The sequence below is a fragment of the Ostrinia furnacalis genome, unplaced genomic scaffold (assembly GCF_004193835.3).
Source record: "Ostrinia furnacalis isolate ACB-3 unplaced genomic scaffold, ASM419383v2 OfSCF5321, whole genome shotgun sequence".
Lineage (NCBI taxonomy): Eukaryota > Metazoa > Arthropoda > Insecta > Lepidoptera > Crambidae > Ostrinia > Ostrinia furnacalis.
In genome coordinates, this window is record NW_021135560.1 from 101,351 (window position 1) to 120,240 (window position 18,890).

At 39.3% G+C, this 18,890-nt stretch overlaps 1 protein-coding gene across 5 annotated transcripts in view; it reads left to right on the top strand.

The window, feature by feature from the left end:
• LOC114360940 (nuclear receptor coactivator 6) overlaps positions 1-15,391 on the top strand; it is a 50,610-nt gene extending 35,219 nt beyond the window's left edge. The window contains exons 4-9 of one of the 5 annotated variants that reach the window (XR_003656543.1): positions 2,370-2,488; positions 2,628-6,746; positions 8,922-9,027; positions 9,473-9,874; positions 10,469-10,708; positions 12,480-12,523. Coding sequence is in view for 4 of the 5 variants with exons in the window: in XM_028315821.1 (XP_028171622.1) it covers positions 2,370-2,488; positions 2,628-6,746; positions 8,922-9,027; positions 9,473-9,874; positions 12,480-12,723; positions 13,456-13,723 (5,258 nt within the window). In the remaining variant the exon portion in view is untranslated. Of the gene's footprint in view, positions 1-2,369; positions 2,489-2,627; positions 6,747-8,921; positions 9,028-9,472; positions 9,875-10,468; positions 11,425-12,479; positions 12,724-13,455 lie in introns of those variants that run through there. The other 4 variants (XM_028315823.1, XM_028315821.1, XM_028315824.1 and 1 more) reach the window with 4 other exon arrangements.
• The last annotated feature ends 3,499 nt before the right edge of the window (positions 15,392-18,890 follow it).

The window sequence follows — 18,890 nt, forward strand, 5'->3', positions numbered from 1 at the left end:
AAGTTTTGCTAGAAACATTAAAATTATGCTCTTAGCAGAACACTATCAAATTTTGAACTTAAAAGTTTAAGTAAAAAAAAGAATTTCCATAGGTCCAAAACCATTTTAAAAACTGCGCCGTTTCCTGGACATTCGTAATAATACAAAAAAACATGTACTTAATGGGCCACTATTTCCTGTAATCGCTCCACTAAAGTAGTAAGTCGGAGATTCCGTTACATGTTTTTGACTTTCTTAGAGTGAATTAATATTGGGTATCCTCTAAGTTTACATTACGTAGAACAGATTTAGAGACAATAACTGGACAGAACATGATTTTATTCTTAACGAGGAAGCTCTTGCCCTTCATCACACCTGGTGGAAACTGATGATTAGGCTGAAGGTGGAAGGGAACTTTAACTACAGAGGAACTATGGCTTCCTACCTAGCCAAATGGTTTTGGACCTATGGAAATTCTTTTTTTTACTTAAACTTTTAAGTTGAAAATTTGATAGTGTTCTGCTAAAAGCAAAATTTTAATGTTTCTATCAAAACTTTTGTATCTTGCATCAAAGATAGGAAGGTGATTATTTTTTTCAAATATCTGCAATTAATAATGAATCTGTCAAAAAAAAGAAATCTGAGAAAAGTCAACCCAAAAAAAAGATAAAAAAATTTAAAGCCGACTAGGTCATAGAATTTTAAAATATCACAAAATTAACTCTATCTCCTAAACTAAGCAAAATCGTACTATACACATGGGGGTGATTTAGATACACCTTGATGTAAGGAATCTAAATTTTTCTTTTAGACCTCACTGTTTTGGCCACCCTGTATTCTTAAAATTATTAGGTCGTCTGGAGAACAGCTGAAAGTCACTCGGTCGGTCTCCTCGCGACTTTCAATGACGTTGCGTACATTGTTGTGGGCTGCTCATCTTAATAGACTGACCTCTCTATTGTTTTAGGCTTTACATTAGGGGCCAAGAGCTTGTGTGAAGTTATGCAGTATTAAAAAACGACATTTTTAGTAAACACGTACTAACAGATAAACGTTTTTGTGTTGTTAATAGGCTAGTTGCCTAAAAAAATTTTTTTAGTCCGTAATGTTTAATATCAAAAAATATTGGACACGTATATTTTTATTTGTCAATCTAACAAATAATTACATAGTTATGGTGCGTTGAAGTTGCGCACGACGTCACAACGTGCGGCATTTTTAAGCAAGCGTTGACGTCACGGGCCTCTTCTTATGAACTTTGGGGCGCTTTATCTCTTTAAATTTTCATTAGTTTGAAAAAGTGAAAAATACGTGTAGAGTATTTTTTGATAAGTTAACTGACGGACTAATTAAAACTCTTGCTTTTTGACCCAGGCAACATCCCCATTATGTTATTCTTAAAATATATTGTTTTGTAATAGGTATCTAACTGATAGGATATTTGTTTTTTTAGTTATTCAAGCGAGCTTGTGAACACATGAAAGGTTTTATGGGTCGTTCATGGAGATATTAACGCCGTGGCGATGTTGCTATAACAATAACCTCATTAGACACTATTAAAATAAATCGTTGCTATGAATGTGGAGGGAGTCTAGCTACTATAACAGTATGTAGGTAATTTGTTCTGCTAACGATATTAAGATGGATTATACATTCAATATTAAATAATATGTAATGTAAATTATTATTCATATACAAGATAGGTACGCCGTAATTTATGGATAATGTTTTACCTGTTGATGGTTGGTGTTTAAGATCATGTTTTTATTATGTCCTTTTGTGATTTAAACTAATATGAATTTGTATTAAATTAGTGGAAATTGCGTCATTTATGACTTCGGTAAGCAGGAAAAAAACGGCTGTGTGACTGTGTACCTACATTAAAAATTAAAATGTCCTTTAGGACATTTTAATTTTTAACATTAACTTTCAAAAACAACATTAACGCAACTAACTTTGAAAGTTAAAAGGTATAAAAAGCTTTTTCATCGCTCCTAAGAATCTATGATGTTTCATCCAAGATACACTCGCAATAACGTAGTGTCGTATTAAATTGACTTTCGTCTTTCGTACGTCAATCCTTTGGCGATCAATACAACAAAGCCACCGGCCCGTCCGCACGTGTCGGAGGCTTGGTTACAGCGAATTAATTTCCAATAAATTGAAGTGACATGCCTTGGCGCTTAGATGTCGGCGATTGGGTGACATTCTTACAAATACGCCGACACTAATTTGTAAGCTTCGAAGGTAAAATTACTGCGTCATAATGGAAATTCACGACATTATTAATTATGCCCATGAAACGTCCTGTGCCACTTGTTCATGCTATCAACAGCATATTGATGGATAATAATGTGTGATTAATAATGAATCATATTTTGCCTTTTCAGTAGCCACCGCCGAAGTAGCGGTTTTGAAGAAGAAAATGAAGAAAAGACAAAACTTTCCGCCTAACATGACCGTGTCCCAGATGATGGTGCAGAGAGAACGACCACTTAACGACTTCAAGGTATTATATTTCAATTAATTGACTAGTAGTGACTCATGAAGTTATAATTATGCCGGATAATTAATTTACTTGCATTATTTACAGTCAATACTTAAACGTAGTTATTGCATCTTTTATAAACGTGCATTATTGTTTTCAGCCGCAGGAGAACGAACACAATCGGACGGTTTCGCCCGGTGTAGGGCCCCAGCGGCCGAACAACGGTCAGTCTTGTCTACCCACATTTGCACCCGTGCAACAAAACTTACTGAACGCCTTCCCGCAAGACAATGAGCCCAAACAAGACACGCACATACAAAGGAGCTCCCACTACCTCACTGTCAGCAGCGGGTGGATCACACAACAGCAACAAGAGACCGGTGAAGGACAAAAGCCTTCCCAGCCCAATACACCCTCGGCTAATGCGCCGCCAAATGTCAACATGCCAGTATTAGGTACCAATGGACAGATTATCGGAGTCAACACCACCTACACTAAACAAACTAATTATAAAAACGTCATGGGCGTCGTAGCACAAAATATGATCGAACAAGAAGTTAAAGATGAAAAGAAAGACATTCCAGTACAGCAAAACGTTCAACCCTTAAAGAATTCGGTTAAAGAAGAAGAATCCCAAATTTTTTGTGGTCTGAACCAAGCACTGACTCCCGAAGTGATGCAAAAAATCAACGAACAGCAGCAGATCTTCATACAACAAAATCAGAAACAAATAGAAATAGCTATGAAAGGTTTTAAAACGCAGTTGGCGGAAAACGTTAGTCAATGTAAACTCCAAAATCAAAATCAGTATGTGCCACAAGGACAGCTAGTGATACAAAACGGAGCTGTCGTCAAAACCAACCTTGCCAAAACTCCACCGTGGCAAGTTAAGAGGAACGATGCAAACAATTCTAACCAAATGACGAGCCCTAACATGAAATCGCAAAAAATAGAGAATTTGGACTTTGAAGAGTCCAATGCAAGCATATCAGATGAACCTGTAAATTCATATAACTCATTCCCTAACAACGAGCATCACATGAGCCAAGCGATGTGTTCTCGGGTGCCACCTTTACCCCAGCATTACAACATGCTAAATCAACAATGGCCTAATATGGAAATAAATAAGAAAAAGGTAAAAAATAACAGTAAGGGATCTAAAAAGAAAGCTAGTCCAACTGAAAACAAGTTGGTATCGTTTGGTGGTAATGGCATGCGGCATATGCCAGATAATAAAAATGAAATGCCTCATAATAACGTGCCGTCATTCATGGATGACCCAAGTGGTTATCTAGCACAACAAACAGTGTTATTGAATAACACGATATCTAGACAAGGTATTAACTCATCGTATGATGCAAATCATTACGATAATCCTAATTGTTACGGCGGACAAAATCAGGTTGAGAGGTCGTGCAAATCTAATAATAAACCTTTCGACGTAGCCAATACCTACAGGGGTAATCTGGTGCCAAACCCTTCGCCATCGCCCAATAACACCCCAGATAGCAGCGTAGTGTCGGACAAAAATATGGATAGTCAAGTTCCTCAATGCTGCAAAGGTTGCAATGTCTCAATAAAAGGCTGCGGAACAGAATTTTCTGAACATCAAATGAGATTTAAATATATGAAGCAGTGTTCGTTCAAAATGGAAACTGACGGAAATCTCGCTACTTGCAGTCCAAAGCACAGCTTTGATGATAACCCAGTAACGTCATCAACCTTCATCGACCGAAGTCCTTTGATCAACGATAACTGCGGGCCAATTCAAGCCGGGACGGTCAGTACCAGCAATGTGTCTCCGACTGAGACGTTACAACCTCCCGAACCCTCACCTACTTTGTCCAATAGTTCGAGGAATACAGATACGCCACACAGCAGTGGCAGCAGCGGTACGCAAATGCAGTCCAATTGTTCGTACCCAATTCCTAGTCCCGCATACTCTAATCCAGGATCTTGTAAAGAGAACTTCAATAGTAATCCGCCTACTCCCGGAGGAGGACATGTTTATTCCTTCAACTCGCCTGGACCTCCTAACAACCAATCTATCAGTGGAACACAAATGATGCACTTCATATCAAACCATAACGTCAATAAGAATCTAATGGAAGTTGACAACATATCAATGGTGGGAGTCAAACCTGGAATAAAACCTATTCAGGATACGTTTAGAGTGGAACCTAGAAGACGAGTAGAAAATTCCATGCCAGGTTACTGCCCGCCTCCACATTTAGGCGGCGGCCCAGCACATTCCCTGATACAAACATGTTACGTTCAGACGTTCGTTACAACAATGGCGAGTGGATTTTCCGTCACTCGCGATACGGTCACATCAGTTTTAGCCGGAAAAGCTAACACCGCTACAACATCCATTAACGCGTCTCAAGCTAACTTCATTAGACCGCCACCGCCTCCGAGCGTCAATCTAGCGACCACTTATGCCATTCCTAATAATCAACCCGATCCATTTATAAACTCGGTCAATTTACCTACAAGCTATCCGCTTCACATCGCTGGTACGACAGCTCAGAATATGATATCGAAATCGCCATTCGAAATGGTACAAAACGTTATCGGCAGTTTACCTTCCAAGCCCGAAACAAGTAACGCGCAAACTACGAGCTTGTCGCAAATGTCGAGGAGGCCGGGGCACACCACACCCGGTCAAATTTTAATATCTTCCACTGGTCAAATAATAGTATCAACTAACCAAATGCCTCCACCACCCCCGAAGACAACGACAGCTGTGTCGCCTATACAAGGCTCAAACGCCGTGACCAACGTCACCACGTCAGTAACGCAAGTCGTCCCCGCAGTGGGAGGGGTCCAGCAAATGGTCAACCAACCCACCGTGGTCGTGAACACTTTACCTGCACCTTTCGTTATACAACCGCCTATGATGGCCGTCGACGGCCAAGTCGTCCAGCAAAACACTGTTATGCCCCAAATCGGCATCGTGTCTGGGCAGTCTCCGAACGAAAGCCCTCGTCAGATAGATATGAAAAACGGACAGAGTTTCGTCCAAGGGGTGGCCATGCTTTCGCCCGAGAGTATGAAAAAGAGGAGCAAGAAGAAGAAAACTACGAGCATCACAAACGTCCTGCAAATAGCTGCACCCCAACAGAACCCGAACAATCTCATGGTTCACCACACGTCGCCGCAACACAATTCTAGTCCACAGTTTTCGCCGCGCGGCTTCCAGCTATCGCCCAACAATAACATTTCTCCGACGCCGATGCTGCAAGCGTTGACGATCGTCCCCGGAAAGTCCGGCACCCCCGCACACATAGTGATGAACGGCCAGGGGAGCACGAACAGTTTCGGATCTCAACAGATCATCACGAACACGTCGCCCTCGCAACAAATAAATCTGCTGCAACCCGTGAATCTGATCAACAACGCGAGCGGCGTGATGCCGAACTTCCCGGCTTTCCAGCAGTTCATAGTGCCGAACCTCGGCGGCATGGTGATGACCACCGACGGGACGGCCATCATCCAGGACGGCTCGACCGGCATGCCCGTGCAGCTGCAGCTGCAGACCGTCAACGGGCAGAACGTGCTCACGCCCGTGCAGACCCCGGGCGTGTTCGCCGGCGCCAACGGCGGCGTCGTCATCCGCGCGCAGGGCCAGCAGGGCAAGATGATCCAGTCGCAGCACAGCCCCGGCGCGCAGTTCCTGTCGCCGGGCGGCCCGGTCGTCGTCAACGGGCCCGGCTTCAACGGCCAGCTGAGCCCGCTGCTCGCCAACCTGAGCCCCACCGGCGTGCAGTTCAACGCCGGCCCGCAGCCGCGCGGCGGCGCCGTGCAGCAGGACTTCGCGCAGAACCAGCTCGGGCAGGCGACGGTGCCGCTGTCGCCGAAGCGCGCGCTCGCGCCCGGCGCCGGGAGTCGCGGCAACTCGACCTTCGTGCAGCAGAACACGACCATAGTGCAGCAGCAGACGACGCTCGTGTCGAACTCGCACTCGCAGCTGGGCGGCGGGCGGTCGCGGCTGAGCATCGACCCGTCGGTGCTGCTGGCGCCGAAGCCGAAGGCCGCGGGGGAGGCGGAGGCGAAGGGCGAGGAGCTGGCGCGCGGCGGGGACTTCGTGCGCCACTCGGTGTCCACGCAGACGCTGGCGGGCGCGGCGGCGGCGGGCGGGCGCGGCAAGTCCCCGGGCGCGCCCGACACCACGACGCACAGCCCGCTGGGCGCGCTGGAGCCGGCGGCGTCCCCGCGGCGCCGCGCGCGCCCCGACACCACCACCAAGTCCCCGGAGCCCGCTGACGCCAGCTCATCGGTGAGTTAAACGTTGATGATTAATATCTGCATCCGTGTGTATTAGTTTTGTCTCTGTTTTAGTTTGTATTTAAGACCCTGACACACGATTTGGCCAATTTTTTTGTGGCACAGGCGTTGCTTTTTTGCTCTGCATCGCACTTAACTGTTTAACCCGATTCTGAACCCTACTAGTAACATATTGACCTACGCGACATATTCTCATAGAAAGTATGTTTGATTAACAGAAGTCTTAAACGAGCATAAAAAGTCAAAACTCATTATTTTTGAACATTCAGACAAGAGAATAATGTTCAAAATATGCTGGGAACTATTTTTCCACTGCCATTTAAAGGATCAAAAATAAGCCGACAACTCGCGACGTGACGCGTCTAGACTGTCACTCGGGTGTGACAGAAATTAACTACTTAGCCTGCCAAAATTCAGGCTATGATTACAGTAATCTCACTTGTTGGCTTGACCACGCCCCTTTTATACTTAATTTTGATTATAACATTTTTTGACAAAAATATGATGATTGCAAGCCTGACACCAAATAAACATTGATGCATTTTAAAAATCGTGAGTATCGTGACCATAAATAAGCGCTAGTGCGCTCAGAGCATGCATCAATAATACTAATAAATTAAAACGCAAAAACTATGTAAAAGTCTACGTACATGACATTTTAAATGATCTGCAAATAGCATGAGTTGCGAATGTTTAATGTGTTAATTAGTAAGTGACATCGGAATTTTGATAAACGTTAGAAATTAGGCAATAATTCAAGTCGAAGTCTTTACATATTATTATTTGTAGTGCGTTTTTTGTGCTTTTCAATTTTAACATGTCCTTGTTGCATTACGTTTAAAAGAATGCGCTTATTATGCGGCTAGATTTGTTTATTTTTTTATTTTAATATCGAAGTTATATTAGGTAAGAAAGAAAGCAGTTCGCATATTAATCGCCCCACTATAAATGTACGGCGCGTGGTCGGCGGAAATAAGATCAATGACCAGAAGTGATTACTTTTTATTGATTTACTTCTCCGGCCGTCACGCCTCCCACGCGCCAAGGGTGTGTTTATTTTTACATGGTTTGCTTATCATTGGAATATCTATTTGGATCTTAGGTGCCTCAGATTATAAAAAAAAAGTATTTAACTAGTTTAAGCAATATTCTCAAAAAATCAAATGATTAGTTTTTAAAGGGTCTTTGTGGCTTATGCAAGACTTGTGGTTTCAAAATGATTTTTAACTAATACCTCAGGCTCAGCTACACTACTCGCGACGTTAATCAAATAAATAGTATGAGCACACAATATTTAACTTGATGTGCCGTCGTCAGTCTATGAAACAAAATCGCCTCTATTACAACGATATAAGATGCCACAGTGTTCAAACTGATATGTCGTCATCCATTTATACATTTCTGTCGAAAAATCGCCCCTATTCCATCTGCATAAGGTGCTGCAGTGTTCAACTTTATGTATTGTTGCCTGTGCCTTAAGTACATACGCATAAGAGTAATATCATAGAGATATAGATGCCAACTAATGCAGTGAGTTCGAAACTCAGTGTTGCTTTAGAAATTCACACACACAAAGTAATGAAAATAAAAACAATAAGTCGCGAAGAGTGTGTGTCACGCACACATCACATTCAGAGCTACTATTCGTACGCATACCAGGTTGCAAGTAATGTACGTACAGCACCACTACATACGTAGCGATGTGCGATTGAATGCATTCTATTAGTTTCAATGTGCTCATTATCCACTGCGGTTCGTTCGTTCGTTCGTTTCAGCCAAATGACGTCCACTGCTGGACAAAGGCCTCCTCCAAGGTTTTCCACAATGCACGGTCCTGCGCTGCCCGCATCTAGGCTCTTCCCGCGACCTTTACGAGATCGTCGGTCCACCTAGTAGGAGGCCTGCCCACGCTACGTCTTCCAGCCCGTGGTCGCCACTCGAGAACTTTTCTGCCCCAACGGCCATCGCTGCGGTATCAGTACTCAACGTTCGAATAATCTTTAGTAATACGCAAGCAATCTAAACTGTTTACATATATGACGTCGCTGCTATCACGAGCAATGTGTTCTGTTTTTGGGCATATTGCTGCGACACTGGCCCCGCCCTCTTGTCACATCTTCTTTTAGTTGCTCTGATAACGAGTTAATAATGGTGATGTGTATTGCAGGCCATGGTGCAGTGCGTGTCGAGTAGTGAACAGGACATGGCCGAGTCCCGCGAGCACGCCTGGCCCGCGCCGCGCCCTGACTTCGGCAGCGATAGCGAGAACCAAAGTGAGTCGTTACGTTGACCCCTTTACATCAGGGACTCGAGTAAAGTAGTGTTTGTTGCAATATAGCATTTATTACCACTACATTAAGCACCACAGTGCTTGATGTTCTATAGCCTGAACCCGTACTATTCGCTTTAAAAAAAGCTTACGTAAAAAAATCTATGATGAACAATATTGTTATATTGAGAATGATTGTTTGTATGTACACACTCTTATTAAATCTTCTAGTCAGATATTGATAAATCTTGACAATGTTACAGATATTATGCAACTTTTGTTTATTTGTTTCTATCGAAATCTACGCGGGTGAAGTTGCAGGAAATACCTAGCTAGTACTACATAACAGTAAAGATAATTTTAGCATCGTTACAAACTCTCACAAAGAATCAAAGTATGTAGATTAATAAAATAATTTACACACTCAATTTTGTACGTCTCCCTTCCAGATATGATGTCAAATGTGCAACTGATGCGTCAAAATCGCGTTCACAATTCAGTGGAATCATCCGAACTGCATTATAACCAAAATATGAACGCGCCAGCGGTGAATAACAACCAACACAACGCTATGCCTATGTCATCGAATTACTATGAGCGAACCTACTCTAATAAGCAGACGTACAAAAGGAAGAACGATTTTGGCGATGGCCCCACATTCCGGACTGAGAAAATTATGAGGACCAACTACAACATGGTCCATGGACTTCCCAAGGAATCAGAATTCGAAAACATGGGGATTACTTCGCCGGAGAAAGTACCGACGAGGCAATTCCCTCCCACTGGGACCAGTTCGGACGCTTCTGCTATCCAGAAAGTGTTTGACAGGCATAATTTAGGTTCCGGCGACGGTAAGTGATGTTTCCATGTTTTGTATGAACCTTCTACTTGCTATGCTTTAACTCTTTGCTACTTAAACTTTTCAATGGGAACTGTATTCATCGCCTTGATTGTATCGACAGCACTATAAATTATAAATGGATTCGAATTTTTCTAGCAATAACACTTTAAATTCTCGCACAAACGGTGGTCCTATTTTTATTGTGTAAAGATGTTTAAAATTTTCTTATTGGACTGGGACATATTCTATTAAAAATATTTTTGCAATTAATTCCTTACACATAATAATAATATAAGTTTAAAAGTTTTACGTTATCCAAATTGGCACTGAAATTGTTCAACTACTAACTAAAGAGATCACATCCAAACTGATCCAAACTTTACTGTTCTCAATGAAATTTTGTACAAGTACTGCCACAGTTTACTAATTATCCAGAACCATTTCACGCTTTAGTCACAGCTAACAAAATTCAAAATTACTAGTAATGTTGTGTCTTGTATTGGTTTTGGATTGATTGTCATGCCGGCGAATTTACTAAATTGCAAACGATATTAGTTACGTTTTATGAAAAATACATAATGATGTGTATTGTGGTATATTTCAGCTTCTACATAATGCGATACTATTGGTCATTGGTTTTCTTTTGGTTGGGTTAATACAAGATACAGCTGTTAATAAAGGGTGTACTGGAAACTAATCAGAATAAAGTGATGTGCAGCGTTCAAACGTTCTCACCCGGCTTTCTGTCGCTTCCATTGCACCACACTCGAAGTAACAAAATTGGCTCACAAATTGGGATTCCATTACTAACGCATCATTGTCATCATTTCATCTGTTCATCGTTGTAAGTAAAGCACATTTTTCGTATTAATGTAATATTCTTCTGGCTTAAGGGAGAATACATTCTCATCTCTATATGTACCTATTTACTATGTAATCATTACTATATGTGCTTTTTGTAAATAACGTATTAATAAGATGGTTCTGAGATTGTATTTTTCCATGAATTGGAACCAGTTACTAATATTGTTAATGAATTAACAGCAATTTTCCTCAATAATGTTTGATGTACGTACATACATAATAATGTATTGTTTAACTTCAAAATTGCACTGTAGAAGTTCGATCCCAAGTTACTGTAAAATCTGACGATTTTTAAAAGATAAAGACGTGTCGTCCATGTATCAAGATCATTGTGACCTATGTCTAAAAATGGCGGACAAAGATGAAACATATCGTAGTGCAGTTTTAAATGTTTGCTACTAACAGCACATATGTACAAGAAAAGAAAGACACAATCATGATATACCGCGATTTTGATCCATATAATTTGCCTCCCAGTCTTGAGTCTACAAGGAGATACAATGACGATATTATGGTCGTTGGGTCGCTTTCGTCTCATTCCGGACTCAAGATAGTGAGATTGTATTTTGAAGTTTTAATTTTTGTTCGCCATTTTTCGTAAACGTCAGGGTCTCAATGTCTTTTCTGTTTATTTGAAGTCGGCCAGGAGAAACGATTAGGGCACATAGGCGGTTATCACACTGCGCCGCGAGTATTGTAAAAGTGCTTTTTTAAAGCCAACTTACAGAAATAAATGAGTTTTTTACTGAGTACCTCAGTTTGTATAGAAAACACGCGCGGCACTTCACACTGACAACGCGTCCGCGCGCGTGATTATTTATATGAAAATCACGCGCTCCGCGGCGGAGCGCGGCGCAGTGTGATAACCGCCATACTGACGAGTTTTAATATGTAAAAAAAAGAATTTTCAAAAGAAGAACGGTCATCTGTGACCCAGGCCCGACAGAAACGAGACATACCACAGTTTTTTTGTCATGTCTTAATTAGTTAAATTATATATTTTTTATATTCGAAATCTATGTATAACACCAAAATATTACCCTTTGTTTTTGTTCAGGCGTTATACAAAAACTAATACAAAATGACTATTTATCACCAAAATTGGTAAATTTATGTACCTAAATGTCTATTACAGCTGCTATGGAATGTATCTAGGTAACCTAGAGATACAGCCGGATTATACAGGGTGGAAACGAGAAGTTACAAAATTCCAAAAATTCAATGTTACCAGCTTCCATAATCTGTAACCTGTTATTGGTACCATTTAAAAGAGCTCGTGAAGCACTTTCAGAATCAGTAACTAGTTTTTCGATATCTTGTATAGTTTAGAAATAATCGAATGAGATCACTTATCGTTCCATATGTATAACCACCCTGTATAATCCGGCTGTATCTCCAGGTCACCTAGATACATTCCATAGCAGCTGTAATAGACATTTAGGTACATACATTTACCAATTTTGGTGATAAATAGGCATTTTTTTATTAGTTTTTGTATAACGCCTGAACAAAAACAAAGGGCTATATTTTGGTGTTATACATAGATTTCGAATATAAAAAATATATAATTTAACTAATTAAGACATGACAAAAAAACTGAGGTATGTCTCGTTTCTGTCGGGTCTGGGTTTTTTTTGTATGGGGCGTGACCGTTCTTCTTTCGTTACTGTGAATTTTATTGTGTGACGCGGCGTCGGATCGAGCTTCTACGCTTGCACGGAGCGGTGCAGTGACGGGCGGATGATCGGTAGATGGCAAGCCGGCGGAGGCGGGGCCGGCGGCGGGCTTCGCGGCGGGCGACGTGGTGTGGGGCCCGGTGCGCGGGCACGCCATGTGGCCGGGCTCGCTGCGGTCGCGCGCGGCGGACGGGCGCTGGGCCGTGCGCTGGTTCGGCGCCGCGCCCGCGCCCGCGCCCGCGCTCGTGCCCGCGCGCCGCCTGCTCACGCTGTCCGAGGGCCTGGAAGCGCACCACGCCGCGCGCACCAACCATCGGAAGTGAGTCTCCGCTCCGTCCACCGCCGCGGCGCCGAGCCAGGGACAACGCCCGGACTTTACGACCGTTGAGCCGCTAGCCCACATTCCGGAATAAGAATTTGTTAATAACTTTGATAGTGGTTGTTTTTGTTTCTGATGGCTCTGACTAGTTAAATGAATTTACACGACCTATTAGCCTCAATCATGCATGATAGATGAGATATAAAATAATTGGGAGTTAATCTCCGATAGCGAAGTAAAATAAATGTTAAGTCCTACTTCAATATTCTTCAAATAATCTCGTAGAAAAAATACAAAGAACCCGGATCATAAATCTCACAATGATGTACGCGATTGCCCTGTGTATGTCAGCGTACAAGATCTCAGTTCTATACTTGTTCATAGGGTAACGCAAGAAAAAACTAGAAAAACAATTTACAATATCATGGGCTAGCGACTCAACATATAAAAATAAAATATATTATGTAAATCTTAATTTTATGACCGAAGTGCGGTCGCTCCTGTACTTATTGTTTTCTTTTTTCAATTATGAACTATGTATTTTATTTTTACTAGAAAATTTACTTACCTATGTCACTAAACATAAGATTAACCCAACCCAAAGATTTCTGGTTCAAGTTGGCCATAAGTTAATAACAATTTTGAGCAGCGGAAATGTCCACATACAAAAAATTACTGTCGATCAGTGTTTGTTGTTACCCTTTAATGATTTACTTTTTTTTATTTAAACAGGAGTAGAAAATTAAACACTCTTCTTGAAAACGCGATTCAAGAGGCGATGGCGGAGCTCGATAAAAAAAGCGAAGGCGTTACCGAGAAACCACCTGAGGAAACGGAGGAGGAAGTCAACACAAGTGAAACTATAACCGAGACACCCAAAAGGAGCAAAAAGCAGGAAAAAGTCCGGAACAAAGACAAACATCACAAGAAAAATTCTGCAAAATTAGCACCAAATCTTAGTAAAACGGGTGACACCAGTCGATTGCGTAGTTCGCGATGACATTATAGCGATTCAACGCCCTCACCGGGAATATGCAGAAACTGGACTTACGAGGCCATCGCACTTGACGCGAACGAGCCAGTTTGGAGAGCGAGCGACAGGTGGCGCCACTGGGACAGTGGGATTTATTGGGCCGATTGTTTAACGCTACAGGATTATACAGACTCCGCCTTACAAAGATTTTAAGATTATTATTTAGCAATGTTAAATCACAACACGTCTACGTGAAATTCTGAGACTGGGGTGCTACCACAAAACGCTACAAAAATCACACAACATGAACTCTATGAAAGCTTTCTTATCGATTCCTGTAAGATAAATTTTAATATTCAGCGGTGTTTAGTAAACTTAAGAATAAATTAAATGTTATAATAGTTAGACAAATATTGAGATTATATGGTATATATATTTGAATTGCTTATTTCTCGGGTTTATAAAAATTCTGCTATAGCATTCACAAAAATATATGATGTAAACTTATTTTCAAATATGTAGTAATAATTGAACAATAGAAATTTCATATTTATCATTTCATTGCAAGTATTTTATTTGCATAGATTCGTTTGGACTTATTATGAGGTTCCTAAAAGTAAATGTATGTATTACAGTGCAAAATTTTTAGAATTTCTTAACAATTGACGTTATCAGTGGTTAATTACTGTTTTTAATATTAAATGTAATTTTAAGGGATAACAGTGGTTTAAAATCATTGTTGTATTGCGTTACTCTTTAGAATAGGTAGCGTATTAATTGTGTAGATGTCTTTTAAATATCGAAGTTAATTCCAACACCTGTCATCGATGTATTGTACAATTATAGAAAACTGTAAATTGATAAGAAATTATGCTATATATCGTGTAAATTTATGTGTTTTGTTAGAGAGTAATAAGTATAACATGATTTCTAGTCAAAATATTGAGCATATTGAAATGTAGATATTAAATATGAAGGTAATTGACAATAAAACTGGCCTGGCGTTTGTTGACGTTGCGCATTACCTGTCAACATTGTTTCGTTTACATAATAAATTAAGTACAGAAGCATTATTGATTTCTATCGTCGTCGATATGTATTTGTTTGCATTGAATAATTTTATACTTTTGTTATAATTGTAATGCTAGACATAATAGTTGAAATATCATATTGTATTTACAGATATGTACTCGGACATAGAGTATGGACTCTTTCAAACTAGTTATAGCAGAGTCCTATTTCTAATTTTATACGTTTTTTACATAATTATTACAGTTATTATGATGTTTCATGGACATTATTAGGCCTACTGCTTAGTTTATATTCTACAGTTTTGACCTTGGACAAGTATTTCGAACAAAGTTTCACAAAAGCATCACGTCGACATCACATTAGCAGGCCGTTTGGACATTTATGATGAAATTAAAATTTCACTAAATGTCAGTTATTGGGTAAGTGTTTGGTTTGTGGTACAAGGGAGATTATTTTAAAACATTTCAAAAATGCTTTTTAAAAAACAATATTTCAATTAAATTATAGGTAAATGATAAAGAGTTTTAAAAATCTAGGTAGAGTGTTAACTGTAGTATGTCATACCATGAGTACATTTGATAGGTAATTTGTTATCAACGGTAATTGTTAGATTTATCTATGTGCAAAATTAATTTATGTGATCTTTGGATTGTCCGGTAAATATAATATCAAGAAATTATCATAGCTTACTGTTTTTAATATCGTATTTTAACCTTAGAGATTCCATTTAAAATTTCCTAAATAATAAATGTGACTCCAGATATCGACATAGTATTTAATGTTAAATGGATATTGTTTATTATATTATAGTCGGATAGCACTTCCCTGTGAGATGGTATTATGTACATAATCTTAATGTAGTTATGTATAGTATTTTATTTCAATGAAATTAATGTTTTATAGACTAATATACAATATAAGATTATTTATTTGTTTTGCTGTGTACATATTTTTTTCAATAAAATGTACCTGTTTTATTTAAATATTTCTTATTCATTTAAACCTTCCTTTAACGACTACAGTACTTTTAAATACTTTCAAGTAGGTAACGCGCGAAGCTAAAATCAAACCTTTAAAAATAGTTCTTGTAATAGTGCGCAAGTGCGCAACTAACAAAATGTAGGAGTATTTTGTATAGCTCATAGAAATCACAAAAATAATAAAGTACTTATGCCTATTAAGTCGCTAAAATGCTTCATAGTTTTGGTGAGCATGCTACAGTTAGATAGTAATAATTGTACTATAGATACATTCTTATTTGTGTTAGTTCGCCTTCTTTGAAATTGAATTGAATTACGACATGACATCACGATAAAATGCATGGTACACCATCGGAAAAGTTACAGTCGATGACCGTGCAGCTTGACGGAAGTTTGAAAAATCCTTCACTTCCGATCAAAATTTCACTGACTGTGTAAATATAGGCAAATGAGATTTTTATGTATAGTAGGTACCTACGGCGTATTATTGGTTTTCTCATTAACAGAAACAAAATAATTTCACTTACTTATCGCACACAAATACATTGAATGAATACTTCTTCTTATACCTAAGGAAGATACCTACCTACGATTTGCAAAAAAAAATGTATTAGCTACAATAAATTATTTACTAATATGTATAGTAAGTAAGTACTTTAGTCTCATTACTTTACCTATTCTATTGAGAGTTGAGACGAGTAATATACATATACCTAATTTCAATTTTAATGCAATTTAAAGAGAAAACAATAAATACTGACTGATTAAAATAACGTTTTCTTTATTTTTCCCTCAAAATATGAGCCTTGTAAGGAAGTTTCGGTTTCGGTTTCGGTTTCGGCCGAAATAGACACCGTTGCCGAAATTCGTTTTCGGTTTCGGTTTCGGTCGTTAAACTAGTTTCGGTCGGACACTATTACTTAAACCAGAGTTTTTTCATTCGTCTTTAGTAAGTTTCAGTCATTTCAGTTCAGATTTACACTATTTTTTTTACTTTCCTACTTACTACTACCTAAGTACTTTACATTTTATCCATGTCAGAACAGTTTTAAATAAATTGTTTAATTGCTTCGAAGAAATTAGAATTAAGTCTTCGATTCCTTTAATTGCCCTTTAGCCGACGGCGCTATCCTTGCTAGAATTAGTCTGTACCTACGTTAAGCAATGTAATCCGATAAATGGGACTTGTAAGTAGTTCAGAGCTATTATTACGGGTATTAAAATAAGAGCCTCTATTTAGTGCAAATATGTAGGCAGTTTATATAATTACGCAATGCTATCTTCGGGATAATGTCAATAAATAAACGGTAATGTGTTTGTTTTGATGTGCCCACTTCCACATTTGGCGCTTGGAAGCATGTCGAACATCGGAGAGACATTTTAGTGCAACACGACCAACGTAACGAGACCCATCGTCGAGACTACAAATATTGTAAACGTCCGTCTATTTAATATGGGATGTGGGTTTCTTTTTATAGTGGTTGTACTTACAGTAAACAAATTCCGGTTGGCAAGTTTAAACATTTCCTCGGCCGTTACTCGCGAACGGCGTGTCCTATGGTCCGTGAAGTTATTGCCTTCACGACTTATTGACGCACTGAAAGTTTTTCTCACTATTAAATTGTTTGAGAGGTAGATATTATTAGTAAAGAATAAAAATAATTATATGTATTATCGTAGAAGCCTAGGAAGTTCAAGTTACCTAACTTGCCGCAGCTTTATGCTGTTATTTAAAATAATTCTGCACAGCAGTGCTATTTTAGTGTTTATCGGGAACTGAATACTTATACCCTGAGATCTCTATCATACTGAATAAGCTACTTAGATACTCAGTAACAAACACAGAACACCGCTGCACGCTGCTGCGTTTACGAGTTTGTCATTTGTAGGTACCTACTTGAATTTGCGGCATTTCGAATTAAATTACGAATTCAGTTTATCAACTTATACTTACTTATTTTTATGAATTAATAAAAATATTTAAAAATTAATACCTTTGAAATGCGATGCGACTGCAACCCAGCCACCACATGTCATGCCACTATTTGCGTATCAGTAAGTTGCGGTGTTCTTTTAATCCGCCAGTTGACATGACAAACAAACAAACAGCGAGCGAGCGTCCTAGATACAAGTTGTCGCCTGCAATATGTCCGGATTAAAAAATAATATTCTGCCCGTTTGCTTTCAGATAAAAGTGTTTGCGTTTTTGCAATCCTCATATATTGCCAGCTTTGTTAGATTTTATTAACAAGAAATAATAGAAACTAACGAACAAAATTTTTAAAAATGTTTTAGTAATATAATGTGTTTCTTTAATTGGCTTATGTTCAAGTTGTATCTTCCTGCACATTTACTTATGTACAATTTAATGCTTATGAAACATTGTTAAACAAATAAAAAAAAATAAAAAAAATAAACAACAATAGTCAACGTTCAACCTCAGAATAACTTGGTTCAACTTCCATTATAATTTTAGCGAACAGTTAATAATATAAAAGTTAATCTTTTTAGAGAACGGCTCAAATATTAGACATTTGTTTCTCATTATAAAATAAGCACCTATAACCATCTAAAATGCCAACTAATACCTATAAGTCTTAGTCATATCTCTATATCTAATATTTGGAGTAGTAGAAGCTCTTAGATTGTAATATAATAAACCCAAATAGTTGCCCAGGTCACCTTCATTATCTTAAATCCCAAGGGTCCTAACGTCAGTGTACTTACTACTTACCTACCTAGAGGGCTACAGAGGCCGTTTAAATACAATTTCGTTGTACAAGTACTTTAGAAGTAATTATGACAATTATGAGCTAAGTAGTCATTACGTCATACTGTAAAGAATACAAACGTGTTAAAATACTTAAGTGGGATTGTAGAGCTTCATGTAAGAAACTTAGTATCCACTTTACCGTAATAGGTACTTTTTTTTTTTTTTTTTTTTTTNGACGATCAGGCCGAAGGTGGAAGCGAGCTTCACCCGGAATCCTCAACCACGGAGGAACTGGCTATCTTACCTCTTACTGCCGGAACACAATAATGCTGTGAACATTGTTGTTATGGCGACAGACTTAGGTAAGATGGTGGTAGCTAGCCAGGCGGACTTAGAACAAGCCCTACCACCAACCAAACCGAACAGAAAAATCTGCCCCCACTGGGAATCGAACCCGGGACCTCTGCGT